This window comes from Drosophila subobscura, chromosome O (genome assembly GCF_008121235.1).
Source record: "Drosophila subobscura isolate 14011-0131.10 chromosome O, UCBerk_Dsub_1.0, whole genome shotgun sequence".
Taxonomy (NCBI): domain Eukaryota; kingdom Metazoa; phylum Arthropoda; class Insecta; order Diptera; family Drosophilidae; genus Drosophila; species Drosophila subobscura.
The window spans coordinates 7946318-7965246 of record NC_048533.1 but is presented as its reverse complement, the minus strand read 5'-3'; the positions used below and the strand labels follow the sequence as shown (position 1 = coordinate 7965246).

The 18929-nt window shown below is 42.8% G+C and overlaps 3 protein-coding genes across 10 annotated transcripts in view; 2 read left to right on the top strand and 1 right to left on the bottom strand.

Moving 5' to 3' along the window:
* The window catches only part of LOC117898212 (inositol 1,4,5-trisphosphate receptor), a 23369-nt gene extending 12401 nt beyond the window's left edge, over window positions 1-10968 (bottom strand). Inside the window, exons 1-2 of one of the 4 annotated variants that reach the window (XM_034807435.1) lie at window positions 10715-10968; window positions 9906-10090 (exon numbers count right to left, since the gene is read on the bottom strand). The gene's annotated coding sequence lies outside the window, so the exon portion shown is untranslated. Of the gene's footprint in view, window positions 1-2625; window positions 2643-9905; window positions 10148-10714 lie in introns of those variants that run through there. The other 3 variants (XM_034807436.1, XM_034807438.1, XM_034807437.1) reach the window with 3 other exon arrangements.
* LOC117898216 (glutamate [NMDA] receptor subunit 1) lies at window positions 4484-18929 on the top strand. The gene is made up of 15 exons (XM_034807444.1): window positions 4484-4603; window positions 11167-11462; window positions 11548-11670; window positions 12993-13217; window positions 13308-13510; window positions 14547-14712; window positions 14781-14886; window positions 14947-15107; window positions 15177-15393; window positions 15453-15648; window positions 15719-15931; window positions 16152-16580; window positions 17050-17222; window positions 17280-17536; window positions 17598-18929. Exons 2-15 carry the CDS (start codon window positions 11256-11258, stop codon window positions 17928-17930), a joined length of 3009 nt encoding a protein of 1002 aa, XP_034663335.1. The 5' UTR covers window positions 4484-4603; window positions 11167-11255; the 3' UTR covers window positions 17931-18929.
* On the top strand, window positions 13685-14266 carry LOC117898232. 5 transcript variants are annotated; one of them, XR_004649126.1, is made up of 2 exons: window positions 13685-13944; window positions 14006-14266. XR_004649126.1 is itself a non-coding variant. In XM_034807470.1 (2 exons), the coding sequence occupies exons 1-2, from the start codon at window positions 13687-13689 to the stop codon at window positions 14257-14259; spliced, it is 492 nt and encodes a 163-aa protein (XP_034663361.1). In that variant the 5' UTR covers window positions 13685-13686; the 3' UTR covers window positions 14260-14266. The 5 variants fall into 5 exon arrangements, 4 of the variants coding, with proteins under 4 accessions (XP_034663361.1, XP_034663360.1, XP_034663358.1 ...); XM_034807470.1 differs by having other exon boundaries at window positions 13685-13936; window positions 14018-14266; XM_034807469.1 differs by having other exon boundaries at window positions 13685-13936.

Genomic DNA, 18929 nt, shown 5'->3' with positions numbered 1-18929 from the left:
TATGGTTAATATTTATGTGTGAGTGTTTCCACCCTCTCATGTCTTTCACTTCTTGGTGACACTCTGGCGTATGCTTAATACTTCCAGCAAACATTTCCATTCCTCCGGCTGTTTTTCCCCATTCCCTGCCTTTTTTCCCATTCAAAAAATTGTCGCTTTTAACGATTTTTGTTGGACGCTTGTAGTATGCTTTTTATGATTTATTTCCACAATTGTCTGTAGATAATGGCTGCATTACGAGTGAGCACAGAAAATTATTTTATGGGTGGACAAGCTACATTCGTATCTGAGTCTACAGAGCCATTTCATTGTTTCTCCCGCTTTTCAAGCCATTGAACCACACACAAGTCTACTGAAGGGTGTTTTATTGTTTGAAGGAGACTCTCAGCAAGTGCTCACAAGTTTTTAGTGAAATGTAAGCGAAAGTTGGCGTATGAGAAAAGTTTTCCACCCTTTTGAGGTGGGTATACATACATAAAAATGTACAAATGTATATAAATATCGTATGTATTTTTGCTATCGAAAATCTCATAACATTGGCAGCCTCTAAATATAAACAATTTCATTATATTGTTAAAACACTGAAACAAACGTCTATATTTTGTGGTACTAATCTCGATCTGTACAAGTAATTAAAAATAAATACTAAATATATAGAATGCCTAAATCCTTCCATTGCATATAGCAATTAACAGATTGTTTACTTCCCATTTCCCACTATTTTAGTATGCATTAATGATACTCAAAGTTTATATTACACAAACTTTAAGTGATTCCAAGAGTACTTTTATTACTTCCCTTAAATTTGCAAAAATATTTGTGTATTTTTTCGAGGAATTCGGAAAACATTTTTTACTTCAACTATGTGCAGAAATTATTTTGATAATATTTTGTATAAGAAAATCATAATTTTATATTTGTTTGTATATTTGTATCAAACTTGTGTTAACGAGTAATACATTAAGAAGATCGCTTGGTCAGGTCAGTGGCTTTGTTCTTTTTGTAAAGTGATTCACAGATACTCGGGGAATATTAAAGGAGCTCTTTAGATATGAAAAGTGTAATTTTTATGGAGAAGATCGGGCTAATCAGACCATTGTCATCATGATCTTTTTGTCATCAAACACACGAAAATTCAAATTAAATTTGTTGGAAAAATACACATTTGCTTCACTAATTTATACTTTTGACTCCAACGTTTTGAGTCAAAATCTATGCAAATGGCAATATGTACATACATATTTAATTATTTTATTATTCCTGCTGCCCTGCCCAAAATATCATATGCAAACAAATAAATACATAGAGAATGATCGATATGAGTGTTTCTTTTCGTTATTTATTTCTGGTGATTAGTTGATGCTTGGGGAAATACCCCAAAGGAATATAAATGAGGCAGCGCACACATGTTTTTGGAAATTTGTCCGCAGATGTGAGCAACAATCCTAGATTGATGTATGATTAAAGTTAATCACTCTGATTGACAGCGGCAGTCAGTAAACCTTTATTTTCTGGCACTTTACTATGAGATGAGAAGGAAGTGCGTTCCATGAAAGTCGACGGTTTAGATACCCTTGCAAAAATCTTTCTATACTACAGCTAATTAAAGATTTGTTGCTTAGAGTGCACAATTGACCATCTTTTCATGAATCCTCTTTAATGTTAATCCTCTTAAAGCTAGTAAGCCTGCTAACCCCCTTTTAATATGAAAAACAGCCATTTTTGCCCAAAATCCTGTTGAAGGTGTATACCCTACTTCTTTAACATTCTCAAAGGGTATTAATACTCGTGTTATTAGCATAAGCCTCTCGTAGTTCAACTTCCTTTACGGAATGCCAATGTCAGTGAGTGAAGGAAATGAAAAATTCATAAATTTCCCCTCTCCTTAGAGCTGGGAGGCCACTTAACGGGGGTCGCTTCAGGAATGCGCCCAAATCCGGCTCAACGCAGAGGATGGAGGGTTGAAAGTAACAGAAGGAGATGATTGAAGTCAGGAAGCACAGAGGCAGCTGCAGAGACAGCTGTGCCATCAAATAAAGCTTCAGCCACAGCTCCGAAACGCCATTCACATCTCAGCTTTTCCTCCATTCTATCACCTTTCCCTGAGCAGCATATCAATTATTTAATTTTTTTTGTCTTTGGCAAATTCACGGCATTTTCCGGAAGGCGGATGGAAATCTGTTGCAACAGCATGGCAATTATTTTGTTATCACAACAGCTCTCACCTTATCCACTTCCTCTTGCTGTTGCGAACAATTAAAATGGGATTTATTTTAGATATATATTCTGCTAACAAGCGGCGCATCAATTAAAATCACAATAATCCAGAGATTTCAACCTACAGCAATGTTGGGCGTGGAGAGGGCGGTAGATAATATACATATGTATGTATGTATGTACATACATAGGTATGTATCTATGTACATATATATGTATATGTAGATATACACACAAACACAAACACACACGAATGAATCTATGACTCGGTATTTCAGATATTTTTCCGCTTTTTTTTTATTTTGTGGGTGGCGGAAGCTGAAGCTGAGGCCGCCGCCACACGAAGGTTTTTCCCCCCGTGGAATCTCTCCCTGTTTCTGTTTTTCCAGGTGTACATTTTCAACTTACAAATTTCAAGTAAACACAAAATAGCATTCCGTTTGTTCGGGTTCGCGTAATTTTTATAATAAATAACAATCTTCAATGAACAATTGCTTTGGGAAATTCTTTTTGTTTGCGGTGGGCAGCAACAGCACTTTGAAGTGGAGATTTTTCTTATTTTTTTGGGAAACACGGCCCCAGAGACACGAACCGACGCGAACCGACGAAAGGCCGACCTATAAACGTCTAGCGGTTAAATGAAAATGCTGGAAAAAGTTCTCTATGGTGCGCCAGAAAGCTCAGGGCATAAGCTTTTCCAGAGCTTCCACCGCCGAAATGTGCAGCTCTCTGCTCCAATTTTGAGTGGACTCGGATAGCAAAAGCACTCTTCCTTTCATTCATGAGGCTGCCTGATGTTGTGCCTGTCTATCTTTCCTTCTTCTGCTCCCTCCACACTCTTGATTCTGCATTCCATGAGCTGAGTCTACGCATCAACGCTTGGAATTAGCCTTGTTAGTGCTGCTGTTGCTGCTGGTAGTAGTTTTTGCTGGCAGTTGAAAAATTAGTTTTACTTCTGCTGTGTGCCTTCGCTTGAGTGAGTGACTCTAACCCACTGCCACATACATACATATATAATTTCCTTTTGTTTCTTAGGTTCTTTCATGCGATGACAAAGACTCGAGTTGGGCTCTGCTCTGGGTTTGAGTTTAGTTTTTGGCCCTGGGCTTAATGCAATTGCACTTTTTGACGGGTCAGGGTCGCAGCTTAAGAGGGTTTTTGGCCTTCTGTCCTTGTGGATAATTCATTTGATACATATGTATGTACATATGTATGTACATACTTACATATGTACATATGAATGAATGTACATTCCCACCTTATGTGCAGGAGATGGAAGCAGTTGGCACCGGTTCTACTAGATTGACAGTGGAAAATAATTTTGATCCGGAATATGTCTATATGCCACGAGTATCCTATGGCAAATGAGTTTATTCTTTCAAAGAAATGCCTCTTTGCAGTATAGGATCCTAAGTTCATATCTTTAGATATAAACAGCCCGGGAGTACCGAAGATTTAATATTGAATTTAACCTAAGAAGAATTTGTATTTCCTTTACAAGCAGCTAAAATATACCAGAACTTAAGCATAACTTGAAGAAAGGACTTAAAGGAAAAGAAAAAATTAAAAATGGTTGCTAAAAAACTCTCTTAATTCTTAAAATTAATAAAACTAAATTTTAAGTATTCCCCCGGACAAAAATTGCGGCCTTCCCGTCACATCGGTTAGCCCGCGACTAAAAATTAAGTTATAATTTAAATATATTCGCATGACTCCCCCGCTGTTGGCTGCTATCGGGCTGTCAAATTAGATTGAAATGATAATCATCGAGTGCTCAAAAGGCAATCAATTAAATGGTTGGTTAAATGGTTTAACTAACGTTTCGCTCGAGTACGAGTACTCGCTGCGAGAATACACTTTACATGTAGCCGGAAAATCCATGAAAATCAGCCAAGCAACTAAACGGAAAGCTCTCTCGATGGCGTGGCCGTGGCGATAAGTGGAGCGTATCACATGCGTGGGAACCGCTGCGAAAGAGCTACAAGTGGCACCGCCAACGTCGCTGCACACGCAGACAGAGGCAGAGGCAGTGGCAGTGGCAGCAGCAGAAACAGCTGCCCCGAACACGTGTGTAAACAGCTGGAGAGGCGAAGGAAAACAGCAAAGAGTAAAGCACAAAATACAGATGGATTTGATGGACAATTTGTTTACATGCACCAGGCGCAGGCGTAGCTTAGCTTTCAATAAGCTTCCAAATGAGCTTAAAGCATGAAAGCTTGTGGAGAGCGCAATAGAAAGTTCCAAAGGATTTTCAGTTGTAGAGCAAGGCGCAAAGCGCCAACTTGTGCCCATCGAAAGGGAAGAATTTCGGTTTACGGAACGCAATACTCGAGCACTCGAGGCGGAGTCTGTCGAACGGAAGCCTTGCCTTGCCACACGCCACACGGTGCGTATGACAGCCAGCAGCATCATTCGAAGAGAGAAACGAATCCTGCTTTGTGTGTGACTTTTGTGTGAAGCGAAAAGCTCTCAGGCTTTTCCTAAGTTGTTTAACAGAAAATATATAAAATATAGAAAGATTTATTTTCCAAATACAATAAATTCCGAGTTAAGAAAAGGAAACGATACGGAGTCTGGTATTCTTGTACGTGTGTGTTGAAAGTTCTCTGCGTGTATCTCTCTCTCACTCTTCCTCTCTTTATCTGCGTGATTGTGTGTGTGTGTGTGCGCAAAAAGAATAGAGAAAGCAAAGCATCCCGTAGGAGTGGCACACAAAAGTGTTTGCATAACTTAAAGCCCTGCCTGCCGCCACTCCCGCCCACTCGCCCCTGCTGCTGCTGCTGTCCCTCAAGCCAATAACTTGATTAGAGGCGCCTCACCACACCCCGCCGCGAAAATCCAACAAAAAGGGAAGTCAAGAGTGAAAGCAGTAAAAGGATAAGGATATGGATGCCGTAATAGTTATGGACACGTTGGCATCCTGATGTAGCACCACGACTGCAAATAGTGTCTTCTTAAGCGACTTCTTTTTTTATTGAAAGGTGTGGCTGCTGCTTCTGGGACCCTCCCCCTTCATAATGGATCCCTCAACGACAGCCCAGTGCATTGTTCGAGGCATCGTAGTTGGTGTTATCATTATCATTGTTTGTTTCATCATCTACATGCTGTACCTGTGGGCCTTGGCGCCTCTCTTTGATAAGGTTTTATACCCCCATCAAAGAAAACAGCGAAATTTCCCTTTACCAACGAAATTACCATTGTTCGTTAGTGATTCAAGATTAATGATATTGCTTAATAGTTCCCTGTTATCGGGAAACGCAACTTCAAAAAGTGAATATGATTGACAAGTGAACGGACTTTCGCAAGAAAACTATGTACAAGTGCACATAAAACATTTCTATGGAAAGCAGTTGAAAGTTACAAGTGTACATATGTATGTATGTACATATGTACAAAAATGTTTTGAGTGTTACTGAATCAACAATAAAGAATAACAGTGTTCCAAAGAACAAGAAGATTATTCTGTCTTTAATTTATGTGAAAACAGATTTCAAAATGTAAATATGTAATTTAAAGAATTATAAAGTAAAAGATCCCTTAACGGATAGCGTCTCCTAGGCAGGCAAACAATCTGTTCAAATATATGCTCTCTTTTTTCATTGAAACCTATATAAATAGTTGCCCAAGCCCATCGAATCGAATCGAATCGAATGGCTCTGGCCATAAAGCACTTATCCCCAACAATGAAGAGAAAAAAGAAAAAAGTGGAGACCATCAATGGTGCAATGCTTGAAATCATGCACAGAGTGAGGGCTCCGAAAACTGGGTCCCTGGCTCAAAGGTCTTATCATCAGTATTCCACAAGGGATGGGGATTGGGGGAAGCAGTGAAGTGGAATAGGGCATACATATGTTTTGGCTATTCGTGTGTGAAAAATGCTTGTGTAAAATTGCCTACGAAAATACGAGTATGGCTGTAAAACACACAAAAAATATCGAATGGAATTGCGAACACTTTAGCAAAAGTCCTGGGCTTCGGGACGGACATCCTTGACTTGGTTATTAGCTTAGATGGCTTTCCCCTTCTAAGCCACGAAACGGAGCACACAAAGAGCACAATGAATTGGGGCAAGAAAAAGGGATAAAAGGTTAAAGCAACAGGGCGTAGATGCAGGGCGGACTCCCAGACAAAGTTCAAAAGTTCTTCGGGCTGGGGACTTTCTTGATTGAAGCTTTTGTCTGCCGCCAGACGACAACGAAGACGATGACTCTTCTGGGAGTTGTTGTTGGCACTCAAATAGGGGGCACAATTCCCATTTATATTTTTGTGCACAAATTAAAATATCTTACAATTGGCCTAAGGATGAGCCAGGACGATCGACTTGGATATCCTGGATATCCTCAATTTAAACAGCATCCGATCCGATATGCCATCACAGAAACATTGAAATTCAATTTGCAATTTGATGGACAATAAACAAAGTCAAACAATTTGCCCTCGCACCTGCTGGACCTTCATTAAAAAGTATCTCTATCTCTCATGTCGATGGAAAAATAGACAACAATAGACAAATAGAAAATCGAAAACCGCAAATATTTCAATAAAGCTTTTCATCAAATGCAGGCCGTCGATGTCGAGCATGAGATTCCCTTTCATTGTTGTCCAACTGTCATTTCAAATTACACTGAAGCCACCGCCACATCCACATCCACACATCGACACTCGCTTTGGGTGGCTGCGTGGCAGTCAGTTTCTGTGGACTCTCCTCCTCCCACATGCAATCAAGCTCGGAAACTGCATTATATCCCCGCACCCCGAAAGCCCGATGGCACCTAAAACCACAATGAAAATTAAATGAAATGTTAGCCATGGCACGTACTTCGTGGGCTATGTTAAATAGTAAAACAAAACCTGTCAGCGCAAATTCTATATATCGTCAGTCCGCACTGGGAATACTCTAATGAAATCCATCAAATCGAACATATTCCTTAGCTAAGCCACTTTGTCCAATTTGTCTTTAATTTGGCTATAAAAAAGTGGTGATGCTCCAGAAGAACGTGTTAGGATAGGGTCAAGAGAGATTTCTTAATAATAAGTTCATAAGAAATATATTCTTTGAGTTGATTTCTTGATATAATAATGATTCATTTGTCATTTAAAACGGAGAGACTATTTAGTAAATTCATCGCTGGCCACACATATAGAATAATCCTGTTCGGTCTTTCATTAATGCTACCATTACCCATGAAGTAAATCCACAGATGGTTTTATACTTTCTACAAACTATAGTTATTCTGAACTTATTTCATGGAATACCTGATATATAAACAGTACGTTCATACACCTAGGTATTAAATATAGAACAAACGAAGTGAAATTGACTCAGCTGCTGACTAAGATCTGGAGTTATCTCTCCCAGCTTAGAGGTAATAAGTTAGATTACATAATGAATAAGAAATTTAATAGCCAAATACAATTGAAATTGTATAGTTCATTAAGTGACATCTGGACCTACTCATTCGATTTCTGCATTGCCAATGAACCATTTAGTGCATGGGATTTGAATCAATGGAAAAGAAGAGTAACTGTAGCTTTGTAGCTGAAAATGAAGTGTACTCTGTTGGAGAGTCTGTTGAACTTGAGGGTTCCCTGGGGGCCATGAGCCTTGAGATTCTCTAGAACAGAAGCTGCTGAAAGTCTAATCAACTATTTATAGGGATTAATAAGAAATGAGTATGGTAGGTGGAGAGATGAGAGGATGAACCCTGATGAAATGAGTGCGAGTAGTAAAGTGAAAACTACTTGGTAGTTTAGGTAGATTTAAAACAATTGTAGAATCATTAATACAAAGGGTTTTCAGTAAAACAATTATTATTAATAATTAACCGCAATAAAGCAATTAAAAGTGGTACTCTAGTAATTATGTGTTTATAGACACCCTTCCCCTATGTGTAATGAAGCTCTTTTTCTCAAGTCTGGCCCTTGTCTAGTCTTTGAAAGGTCTCTATTGAAGCGCTCGAGAGAGGTTCACCTGGGGCAAAAGCACTCAAACACAAACACATCTAAGCACAAGCAACGGAGAACACTTTTTTCAACATTCATGTCTGCTCCATTGATAACCACACGACCTCCACACACACACACTCGTGTTAATTGCAATGAAGTGTGCTCGGAGTACTTTCAAAAAGGGCAGGGAGGTAGAGGAAAGCAGAGAGTGTACGAATGTGTTGCTATGATGTGGGGGCATACTTTATTTATAGCATGAAATTGTCGTTTACACAATTCAATGTGTTCCAGAAATCTCTAGGGAGTGCGGTTTGCGGTTCGCCTGTGCAGAAACAGCAGAATTGGGAGTGTTCCTAAAATCTTTCCCAAAAATTCCAGAAACTTTTTACATTTTTCAAATGAACCAGAGATCTCTTTTCTTTAGATTTTAAGAACCGCCACAATTGAGTGTTGTGTTTTCTGGTTGCTTTGGAGCGGTTTGCGGTACACCAATATTAGCCTGCGGCAACAGTAATGCTTTAAAATACTTTGGTTGTTTTTGAATGGCTTAGCGGTTTTCGGAACGTCAGCGAGTTTGTCTATTCATGTTAATTGCCGGCGCTACCCAACCTTAAACTCTGGCGCTCCATTCAGCTGCATTACACATAATCAAGGTGAATTAAATTAAGGTGGGTTTTTAGCCAGAGAGAGGGGGGGTTAAGGGCATACAATTTTTGGTTGGATGTCGAAAAGATGCCGATAGGAACATGTATTTTCATTAAATGTTTGGGAACTGTAAAGTGAGACAATTCTGCGCCCCTTATATAAATGCATCCTGAATACGAAGAATACTAATTTGTGAACGTGTTTGTGTGTGCACTCTCTCCATATCCACTCATTGATTTCCACTGAGAGTTTAATTGACTCTCATTACGTGTCTGTGTCGTTGTGATTGTGTGGTCGCATTAGCTGTCGTTGCATTAATAAATACTTGTGTGCGTTCGTGCATGATTGCAGTAAATTTGTGCAAAAATTCTGAGAGGAAAAGCAATTTTTATGCCAAGCAATTAAATTGATTTCATCGCGTGCAGCAGAAGGAAAAGCAGCATCAAAATATTCCACCTCCCCTCCCTCTCTGCACCCAGCAGCCATTCAACAGAACTCTCAGTTGACTGCAGGCAAGAAAGCTCTGCTGCTCTCTCACTGCTTCCCCCGCCGCTCTCTTGGACCCGGCAGTCAACAATGTGGCGCTTAATTAAACACGCGCCTGCCTCCTCATCTCTCCTCACCACTTCTCATTCAAGATAAGTGCTGGCGGTGGGAGAGAGAGAGCGAGTGCAAGGTGTTCTCTGCATTGTAATTGATTCTGTGAGTGGGAGAGTGAGGCAGACGGAAAGGGTTTTGGTTTGAATAGCGGACGTTTTCCTTTTGGTAGTTGTTTCTTCTGTTCAGTGCAATGTATCAAAAGAGGGAGAGAGCGAGTCAGTTATTCGCAGAAAGATTTTTGTGCAGGCTTTGATTTCTTTTCTATTATTCAACGGTACCACCAACAGTCTGAAATGGGCGTGACGGTCGGACAGATAATAGTTATCTATATAATTAGCTTGATATGAAAGAGCGCTTATTGCCTGGATGGAATGGATGATGACCTACTTTAATCAGCGGCTAGCCCTTTGGGAAAACCTGTTAAACCAGTGCGCAAAAGAGCAACAGGTTAATACTGGTTTTAAACGTATTCTTTATAATTAAAGGGGTGTACTTACGATTCGCACTGTATTCCAAGGGTATTCAAACACACAACTAAAATCTGCTTCTGGTTTGCTCAGCCACTGATTCATACAGCCATAGACGAAAAGGCGTACAGCTCGTAAATCGAATTTGATTTGAATATTTATTTGATTCAAGCACTTGAAAGAACTTTAATATATTTTCACCTTGAGTGCGCGCACTTAACCACAAAAAAGAAGAATAATAAATAAAGCAAATGGCATTTAGACTGCGGATACCGAAGCGATTGATACCCTTGCAGGGAATTTGTTTCCACGAGAGGTCTATTGTTTATTCTTCCAATTTGGACTTCTATTGACGAGAAATTGAAAGAACACATTTAACCACAGCTTGTTAATTTTTTGTTAAATTATCATTGGTAACATTTCGTTTTCATGTTTGCCAGGTCACAATCACAATACCCTCACTTGTGAGGGTACAAAAAACCGCATATTATAACAATAACAATGCTGCTTGAAGAGCGAGAGAAGAGCGGGTGAAAGAGCGGCTACAAAAAGTGGGTACAGAGTCAGAGAGAGAGAGAGAGAGAGAGAGAGGTACGGTTGTCAATAAGAAAGACACAAAACGTAGAAAAAAAACACGCGACAAACAATTCCGGTTAAAAGAAGGAGAGGCAAAAAGCGAAAAGAGCTGACAACAACGTCAACAATTGGGTTTCCCTTTCCCACCCCCGCGCACCACTTCTCCAGCCAACAAGCACCAGCGTAGCACCAGGCAAAGCAAACAAAACGCGCAACGCGATGGGCAATTTTTCATACGTTTCCGAAATTGCAATTTTTCTCACTTTTCCACTGCACATTTCCAATTTGTGGGGCACGGCTCACGCCCACCGCCTGCAGGCCAACGAATTGGCCATTATTTGAACCATAAATTAGCTGCTTAAAGCGTATGAAATTGTAATTTTCCAGCACACGAACTGAACCGATTTTGTTGTTGCGCCCCGTTTTGCCAGCGTATGCGTAGATAAGGCGGAAAACAGCAACGACGTCACAACGGGCAGCACGACCGAAACACGTCCGACCGACACGAAAGAAAAAAACGAAACAAATTCAAATTCAACAAGTGCTGCCAGAAAGCTCTGACCATATGATCGTGCACAACGCTGCCAGCACGTCCAAAATGATATTTTTTGGCCGATCTGGCTGCCGAAACTGACATTTTTTCACCGATGCGGCAGTGATCTCTTCAGTCTTTAATTCGTTTAAATTAAAATTCAAAATTATCTTGCTATTACAGAAAATGTCCAACGTTTGGATGGGAAACAACTGAATCACATCACACACAAAAGCCACATTTCCCCCCCAAACAACTTTGTGCCCAACAATATGGCTGCCCCTGCTTTCCCTGCCGCCGCTCGCTTTGTTTATCGCTGCCTTTTGTTCGCGCCTGCCATTGTTGTGGGACTCCTGCTGACGCTGCCACCGATTGCCGGCGCCCAAAGGCACACAGCATCCGATAATCCCTCGACATACAATATTGGCGGCGTATTGAGCAATTCCGAGAGCGAGGCCCACTTCCACACCACCATTTCGGTAAGAATTTAGGCCTGTTAGCCAGACTAACTGGATTCCCAATCGGATAGCCTATTGTAATGCTTCGCTTTCCTCCTTCTTGCAGCATCTCAACTTCGATCAGCAGTATGTGCCGCGAAAGGTCACCTACTACGACAAGACCATCCGCATGGACAAGAATCCCATCAAGACGGTCTTCAATGTGTGCGACAAGCTCATCGAGAATCGGGTAAGCCCTGCGATGCAGAATGCAATTATGCCTCCACTTCCGTTTGTGCCCCAACCCTCTCCACAAGGACGTTTCTGCAGTTGGTGCCTTTGGTTAGAATCATTTTAATAATTCAACAGGAAATGGTTCGGAAATAGCCTGATGACAGACGGTAATTCGCTTGTGAATATCTTGTGGATGCCATCCTAGTGCCTCGCTTGTCTCTGCGATGTTATAAATGGGTCATCCCAGTGATGATGTTCAATTGGCAGTAATACAGCTTTCGATCCCATAATTTGTTCGTAAGCACCGCGCGGATATATTTTGGACAGTCTGGCTACTCCCACTGAGATTTTAGGATCATCCATGCTATTTTTCGCTGATCCGGCAGCTCTACCACAGCACCCAGTGTGACCAATATTCATTGTTTTAGTTTTGAGTTTAAATTCAAAAGTCATGCGTGTTATAATGGTATAAAATCTCTGCCATTGCCCCCGCCGACCATGCACTTTTGCACCACATGTACTCGCATGCATCCAAACACTTTTTAGCGGCAAACTGGTTATCAGGCTATTAATCAGCGCAGTCATTCTCAAACAAAAACCCAAAACAAAGCTTAATGATGAAGATTTTAACAGCGTGTCCAAGTGCATTGCACCCATTGCTAAAAACCATTCAAACTTCCGCACATGGCAAGTTTTTTGGACACGACCATCGTCCAACTACTGGGGTCATGCTACGCATTCATCAATCACATATCGCCGCACATTTATTTGGAACTGTCGCTGTGGGAGTGGGTCTGGGTCTGGGTCCAGGAGCATAACCGTCAACGCCCACTAGGGCAGGTCTAAATCAATGCGCTGCCTGTATTCGGGAGCGGGCATTTGTCATCATTAATGCCAAAGTGAATTTATCATCGTTTGGGCAAAAGATGTGCGTCCATTTTGAACCTTTCATTACCAGGCGAAGGAAACAAATCAACTGTCATTGACTCCTGTGGGGGTTGCCATACTCTTACAGTGTGGTTCAAAACTATCAGACTTGGTGAAGTTTGGGAAAAAAAGACTCGGATGAAGACAACTAGAAGAATCACTCTGCTGGTTTCAATCTGACTTATTACGAGGATATTATTTCCACCCTCTCTTATAGTTATGTATGTTCCGCACTGTACCTACTTTTTCTGGGCATATTTTTTGCGAAGCCAATTGAACGCCCTCTCGGCGCCATTTACACTTCCGCATGTTTGGCTCTGGCTCACTCCTTCGTCACACTTTTCTCCTGCCATTTCCCTTGGCATTGCTCATTTCCACTGATTTGATTTCCCACCTCGTGTTTTCCCCCAGGTGTATGCCGTAGTCGTTTCGCATGAGCAAACCTCTGGTGATTTGTCGCCAGCGGCTGTAAGTTACACGAGCGGATTCTATTCAATTCCCGTCATTGGCATATCCTCACGGGATGCGGCCTTCTCCGACAAGAACATCCACGTCTCGTTCCTCAGGACCGTGCCGCCATACTATCACCAGGCCGACGTCTGGCTGGAGATGTTGAGTCATTTTGCATATACAAAGGTAATGTCGCGCTTCCTCCGGTGCTCGTATTCCTACCAAAAAGATGACTTATTGACTCATTGAATTTGTCTGCTCCAATGGCGGCGACAGGTAATCATAATACACAGCTCCGACACGGATGGACGTGCCATATTGGGGCGCTTCCAGACCACATCACAGACCTATTACGACGATGTCGATGTGCGTGCCAATGTCGAGCTGATTGTAGAGTTCGAGCCGAAGCTGGAGAGTTTTACAGAGCACCTTATAGACATGAAGACGGCCCAGTCGAGGGTGTATTTGATGTATGCCAGGTGAGTGGAGCACTAATGGGTATTTCATTTAATTTGTGGATGGATGGTTTGATGGAAAAGGAAAGGCATTATAGATCCATTCATTTGCAATCGAAGCCCAGAAACCATAGTTGCCATTGGTTGTCCCTTCAGAGTGTTTATTAGTTGACTTTAAATATTCAATTTCATTCCACAAAATGTCTGGAATTATCTACTACCTCACATACGCGCTTGGCTTGGCTATCGCTGCCACTTATGGCCACGAAGCGAGCATTTATTGCAACGACTGTTCGGCAGCAAATGTAAATTGTAAAATCAGTGAATTTGGACGCAGTTGCAGGGCCCTGCCCCCTGACTACAGCAACAGCAGTGCCACAGATTTGGGAGCTTATAATCCTCTGGAGCATGGCCACAGTAGCAGCAATCTAGCCGGCTGCATTCCAGAAGGTATGAATGTACGAGGTATACAAAAAAAGATAAATACTTCAATGTCTAGAGATCCTAAAGATGCCTCAGACCTCGTTACAGAGAATCACTACTTCTGTTGCACTTGGTCCAAGGAGCTTGGCTGTCAGCAGATCAAATTCACGACCCACCACCTCTTTGTGCAGTGCAATTGGTGTGTGCCCGAGAAGGTGCCCGCCAGAAAGGAAGATTATCATCGTTGTCCCTGCAACAAATGCCCTGGGGAACTGTGCGACGGCACCTGTCTCATTGCGCTTGGCCTTTCCTTCTATGGTGTTTTCAAACGCTCTTTGTTTTCCGCTTAAGAATGATTCCGCCAAACAATTGCTTTGGAGCTGAACAAGAATCAGAATAAATGAACAAAAATAAAATGTATTTGCAACAAGTCCCCGCTTTATGGTTATCTCTCTCACTATCCCACTTCCTTGTCGTTTATTTATTTAAAATTTCACCCACAACCGACTGAAAAGTGTCCTGGAAGTTCGGGGTGGCTCCTGCCATTTGCACATGCCATTTGGCATTCAGAAAATTATCATAAGCGCTCTGGTTATTTATGCACTGGTTTATTTTCTCTCTGTATCTCTCTGTGTAGCACTGAGGACGCCCAAGTCATCTTTCGGGATGCCGGCGAGTACAACATGACCGGGGAGGGGCATGTGTGGATTGTGACGGAGCAGGCGTTGTTCGCCAACAATACGCCGGACGGAGTGCTGGGCCTCCAGCTGGAGCATGCCCACAGCGACAAGGGACACATTAGGGTAAGTGCGAGTGGGTCCCGCCACTGATTCGAGCCTCCATTATGCATGATGTGATTTCCATCTGACAGGACAGCGTTTATGTCCTGGCCTCGGCCATCAAGGAGATGATATCCAACGAGACCATTGCAGAGGCGCCCAAGGACTGCGGCGACTCGGCCGTCAACTGGGAATCGGGTGAGTAATTGGAGCGTTGATCTTTCCTAATTGGGGGCCCTTCTAATGTCACCTTTGCAGGAAAGCGTCTGTTCCAGTACCTGAAGAGTCGCAATATTACGGGGGAGACAGGCCAAGTGGCCTTCGATGACAATGGGGATCGCATCTATGCGGGCTACGATGTGATCAACATACGCGAGAAGCAGAAGAAGCATGTTGTGGGGAAATTCAGCTATGATAGTGTAGGTTCTGCAGAGATACTCCAGCTTAAGATAATACTTGAATCATTAAGGATCCCTTTTTTTCTGTAGATGCGTGCCAAAATGCGGATGAATATCAATGACAGCGAAATCATTTGGCCTGGAAAACAGAACCGCAAGCCGGAGGGCATTATGATTCCCACTCATCTGAAAGTGCTGACCATTGAGGAGAAGCCATTTGTCTATGTGCGGCGCATGGGGGATGACGAGTTCCGCTGCGAGCCAGATGAGCGACCCTGTCCGCTGTTCAATGCCACTGATTCCACTGGTAAGACTCAGACGTGGATCATTCACTGAGAACTTTCCTGAAACTTGTACTTTTTATAGCCAATGAGTTTTGCTGTCGTGGGTACTGCATCGATCTGCTCATCGAACTATCCAAGCGGATTAACTTCACCTACGATCTAGCTCTCTCCCCCGATGGACAGTTCGGGCACTACATCCTCCGGAACAACTCGGGTGCGATAACACTGCGCAAAGAGTGGACGGGCCTGATGGGGGAGCTGGTCAATGAACGGGCCGAGTAAGTTGAATGAAGGGAAACCAATGAAATCCACACTAATCGGGAACTCTCCGACTCCCACTTCGTTTAGCATGATCGTTGCACCATTAACCATCAATCCGGAGCGTGCCGAGTACATTGAATTCTCGAAACCCTTCAAGTATCAAGGCATTACAATACTCGAGAAGAAACCGTCACGATCGAGTACTCTCGTGTCTTTCCTGCAGCCATTTAGTAACACGCTGTGGATTTTGGTAATGGTGTCGGTTCATGTAGTGGCTCTTGTCCTCTACCTGCTGGACAGGTGAGTATCTTCCCCCTGCCGAGCACACCATCTCCCGCAATCCCAGAACACACTTTCAGAGAGATCCTACATAGTAGTAGCCATAAAATAAACCATAAATGATCGTTGCATTGGACGGTTGAATCGCAGCGATCCGTGCCTGGCGGCTATTCCATTCACCCATTCATCCTGGACCTTCGCTGCTTGAGGATTCGATTAACTCTATGATTTCTACACTCAGATTCTCACCGTTTGGACGCTTCAAGCTCTCACACTCGGACAGCAACGAGGAGAAGGCCCTGAATCTCAGCTCCGCGGTCTGGTTCGCCTGGGGCGTCCTCCTCAATAGTGGCATCGGTGAGGGAACACCGCGCAGCTTCTCTGCCAGAGTGCTAGGCATGGTCTGGGCCGGCTTCGCCATGATCATCGTGGCCTCGTACACTGCTAACCTGGCCGCTTTCCTCGTGCTGGAGCGGCCCAAGACGAAGCTGAGCGGCATCAACGATGCCCGCTTGAGGAACACCATGGAGAACCTGACCTGTGCCACCGTCAAGGGCTCATCGGTGGATATGTATTTCCGGCGGCAGGTCGAGCTGTCCAACATGTATCGCACAATGGAGGCGAACAACTATGCCACCGCCGAGCAGGCCATTGAGGACGTGAAGAAGGGGTAACGTGGGCGCCACAGGCCTCGTCCATTTTCGTAGCTGAAATCAATAGATTTGTATAGTCGCATGTTTGCAGAACGCAGCTCTACTACAGCTACTGCTCGTACTCGTACTCGTACTCGTAATTCCCTAACAACAACAACAAGTACTCTTCTCACTCTTCAAAACAAAGAACTTAATCTACACAAATTACCACTGTCTCTCTTTCTCTCTCTCTCTCTCTCTCTGTCGCTGTCTCTCTCTCTTTCTCTCTCTCTCTCTCTCTCTGTTTCTCTCTAGTAAATATTGTACTCGTTAATGGTATCGTGTTCGAATTGCTCTTGCCCTTCCCCCGTACTTAAACGTCCCCGTAAACCCCTAAACCTTAACTTCTTCATGTTTTTTAATCGTACTTGTTGTACCAATCCCTTGTTAATGAATCTCTCATGACATGTGACTAACATACGATCCACATGTAATCTATAATCACAGCAAGCTAATGGCCTTCATTTGGGACTCATCGCGACTGGAGTACGAGGCCTCGAAGGATTGCGAACTGGTGACCGCTGGAGAACTCTTTGGACGCAGTGGCTATGGCATAGGCCTGCAAAAGGGCTCACCCTGGACAGATGCTGTGACCCTAGCTATCCTAGAGTTCCATGAAAGTAAGTGCTGAAAGCACACTCCCAGTCCACGGATTGCTAACCTTTCTCCTCTTTAAGGTGGCTTCATGGAAAAGCTGGACAAACAGTGGATCTTCCATGGACATGTACAACAGAATTGTGAGCTCTTTGAGAAGACGCCCAATACGTTGGGTCTCAAGAACATGGCTGGGGTGTTCATTCTGGTGGGTGTGGGTATTGCTGGAGGCGTGGGTCTAATCATCATCGAAGTGATTTATAAAAAACATCAAGTGAAAAAGCAGAAACGTTTGGACATAGCCCGACATGCTGCCGATAAATGGCGTGGCACCATAGAGGTATGCAATCCTGGCCATATTTTTATACGAGACCCAATTAACCCTCCAAAATCATTCACAGAAGCGTAAGACCATACGCGCCTCACTGGCCATGCAGCGACAGTACAATGTGGGACTGAACTCCACCCATCCGCCGGGTACCATCAGTCTGGCGGTGGACAAGAGGCGCTATCCACGCTTGGGGCAACGTTTGGGACCGGAGCGTGCCTGGCCTGGCGATGCGGCCGATGTACTGCGAACACGTCGTCCCTACGAACTGGGCAAGCCGGGACAGTCGCCAAAAGTGATGGGGGCCTCGCCAGCGATGCTCGGAAGGACCCGGCCACAGCAGAATGTCTTGCCACCGCGCTACTCGCCCGGGTACACCAGCGATGTGTCTCATCTGGTCGTTTAAGTTAACATTTTTTGCCAATGCATTTAGAAGATAGTAGAAAATACGTTTACTCGTATATCATTGCTCAAATGGGGTTCATGGAGAGTCAGGAAATTGTTTGTTATCGATGTACGACTATGTGTGGAATGTGGCCGGGACCGGGACTTGGCAAAGTTTTACAATAATCATTTTTACCATGCATTTGATCGGTCCGGTCCGGTCCTGTGCCTGCAATAATCTGTTATATCAGAGTCTATATGTATTTACAGAAATTATTGGATAGTTTAATAGGTCAGCATTTATTTGATTGCAGTTAAGTTTGTGTAGTTTTCGATGGATTTGTTAAACGAGAGTGAAGATATGGCAGGGAAGAGGGAACTGGGAATTGCAGTTCCCTTCGGATCAGAATCGGAATCGGATTGCTTTCAATGTGCTTACTGTTACATCTTACTATCTATATCCCCGCTTTAGCTTTTTTCAAATGCTTTTCCATAAGAAAGCTCCGATCTATTGTTATTCTAATAATTCTTTCTACTTATTACATCACAGAACCCACCCACTGTTACAAGGTGTATACTAAATTATACTTAAACCTTATATACTAAGCTCGAAACATAAAACGAAAGCTCCGATTGCCCGTACAACTTACATATACTTACCTTCAGCTGATCCTGGACAATTGCTAGGATCGGATTTACTACCTAAAACTTACCGAAAAACCTTTTCATTAATTACAAAGTCTTAGGGAGAAAACCTTCAGCAAGCAATGGCCTAAGAGTAGCAAACTAATTAAACAACAAAAACTAAACTCGATGAAGCTTAAATGAAATTGAAACAGAAAACAAATTATATGTATACATATTATATATATAGTATTATTATATATTATATATAGGTAAGATTCAGTGTGAAGTTAAGAGCATAATTGTGGAGCATTCCAAAGGGGAAATTCGTCAAACCAAATACAATTTAGTAGCGAAATATGAATTTTAAATGTTTTGAATGTGTAAACAGTTTATG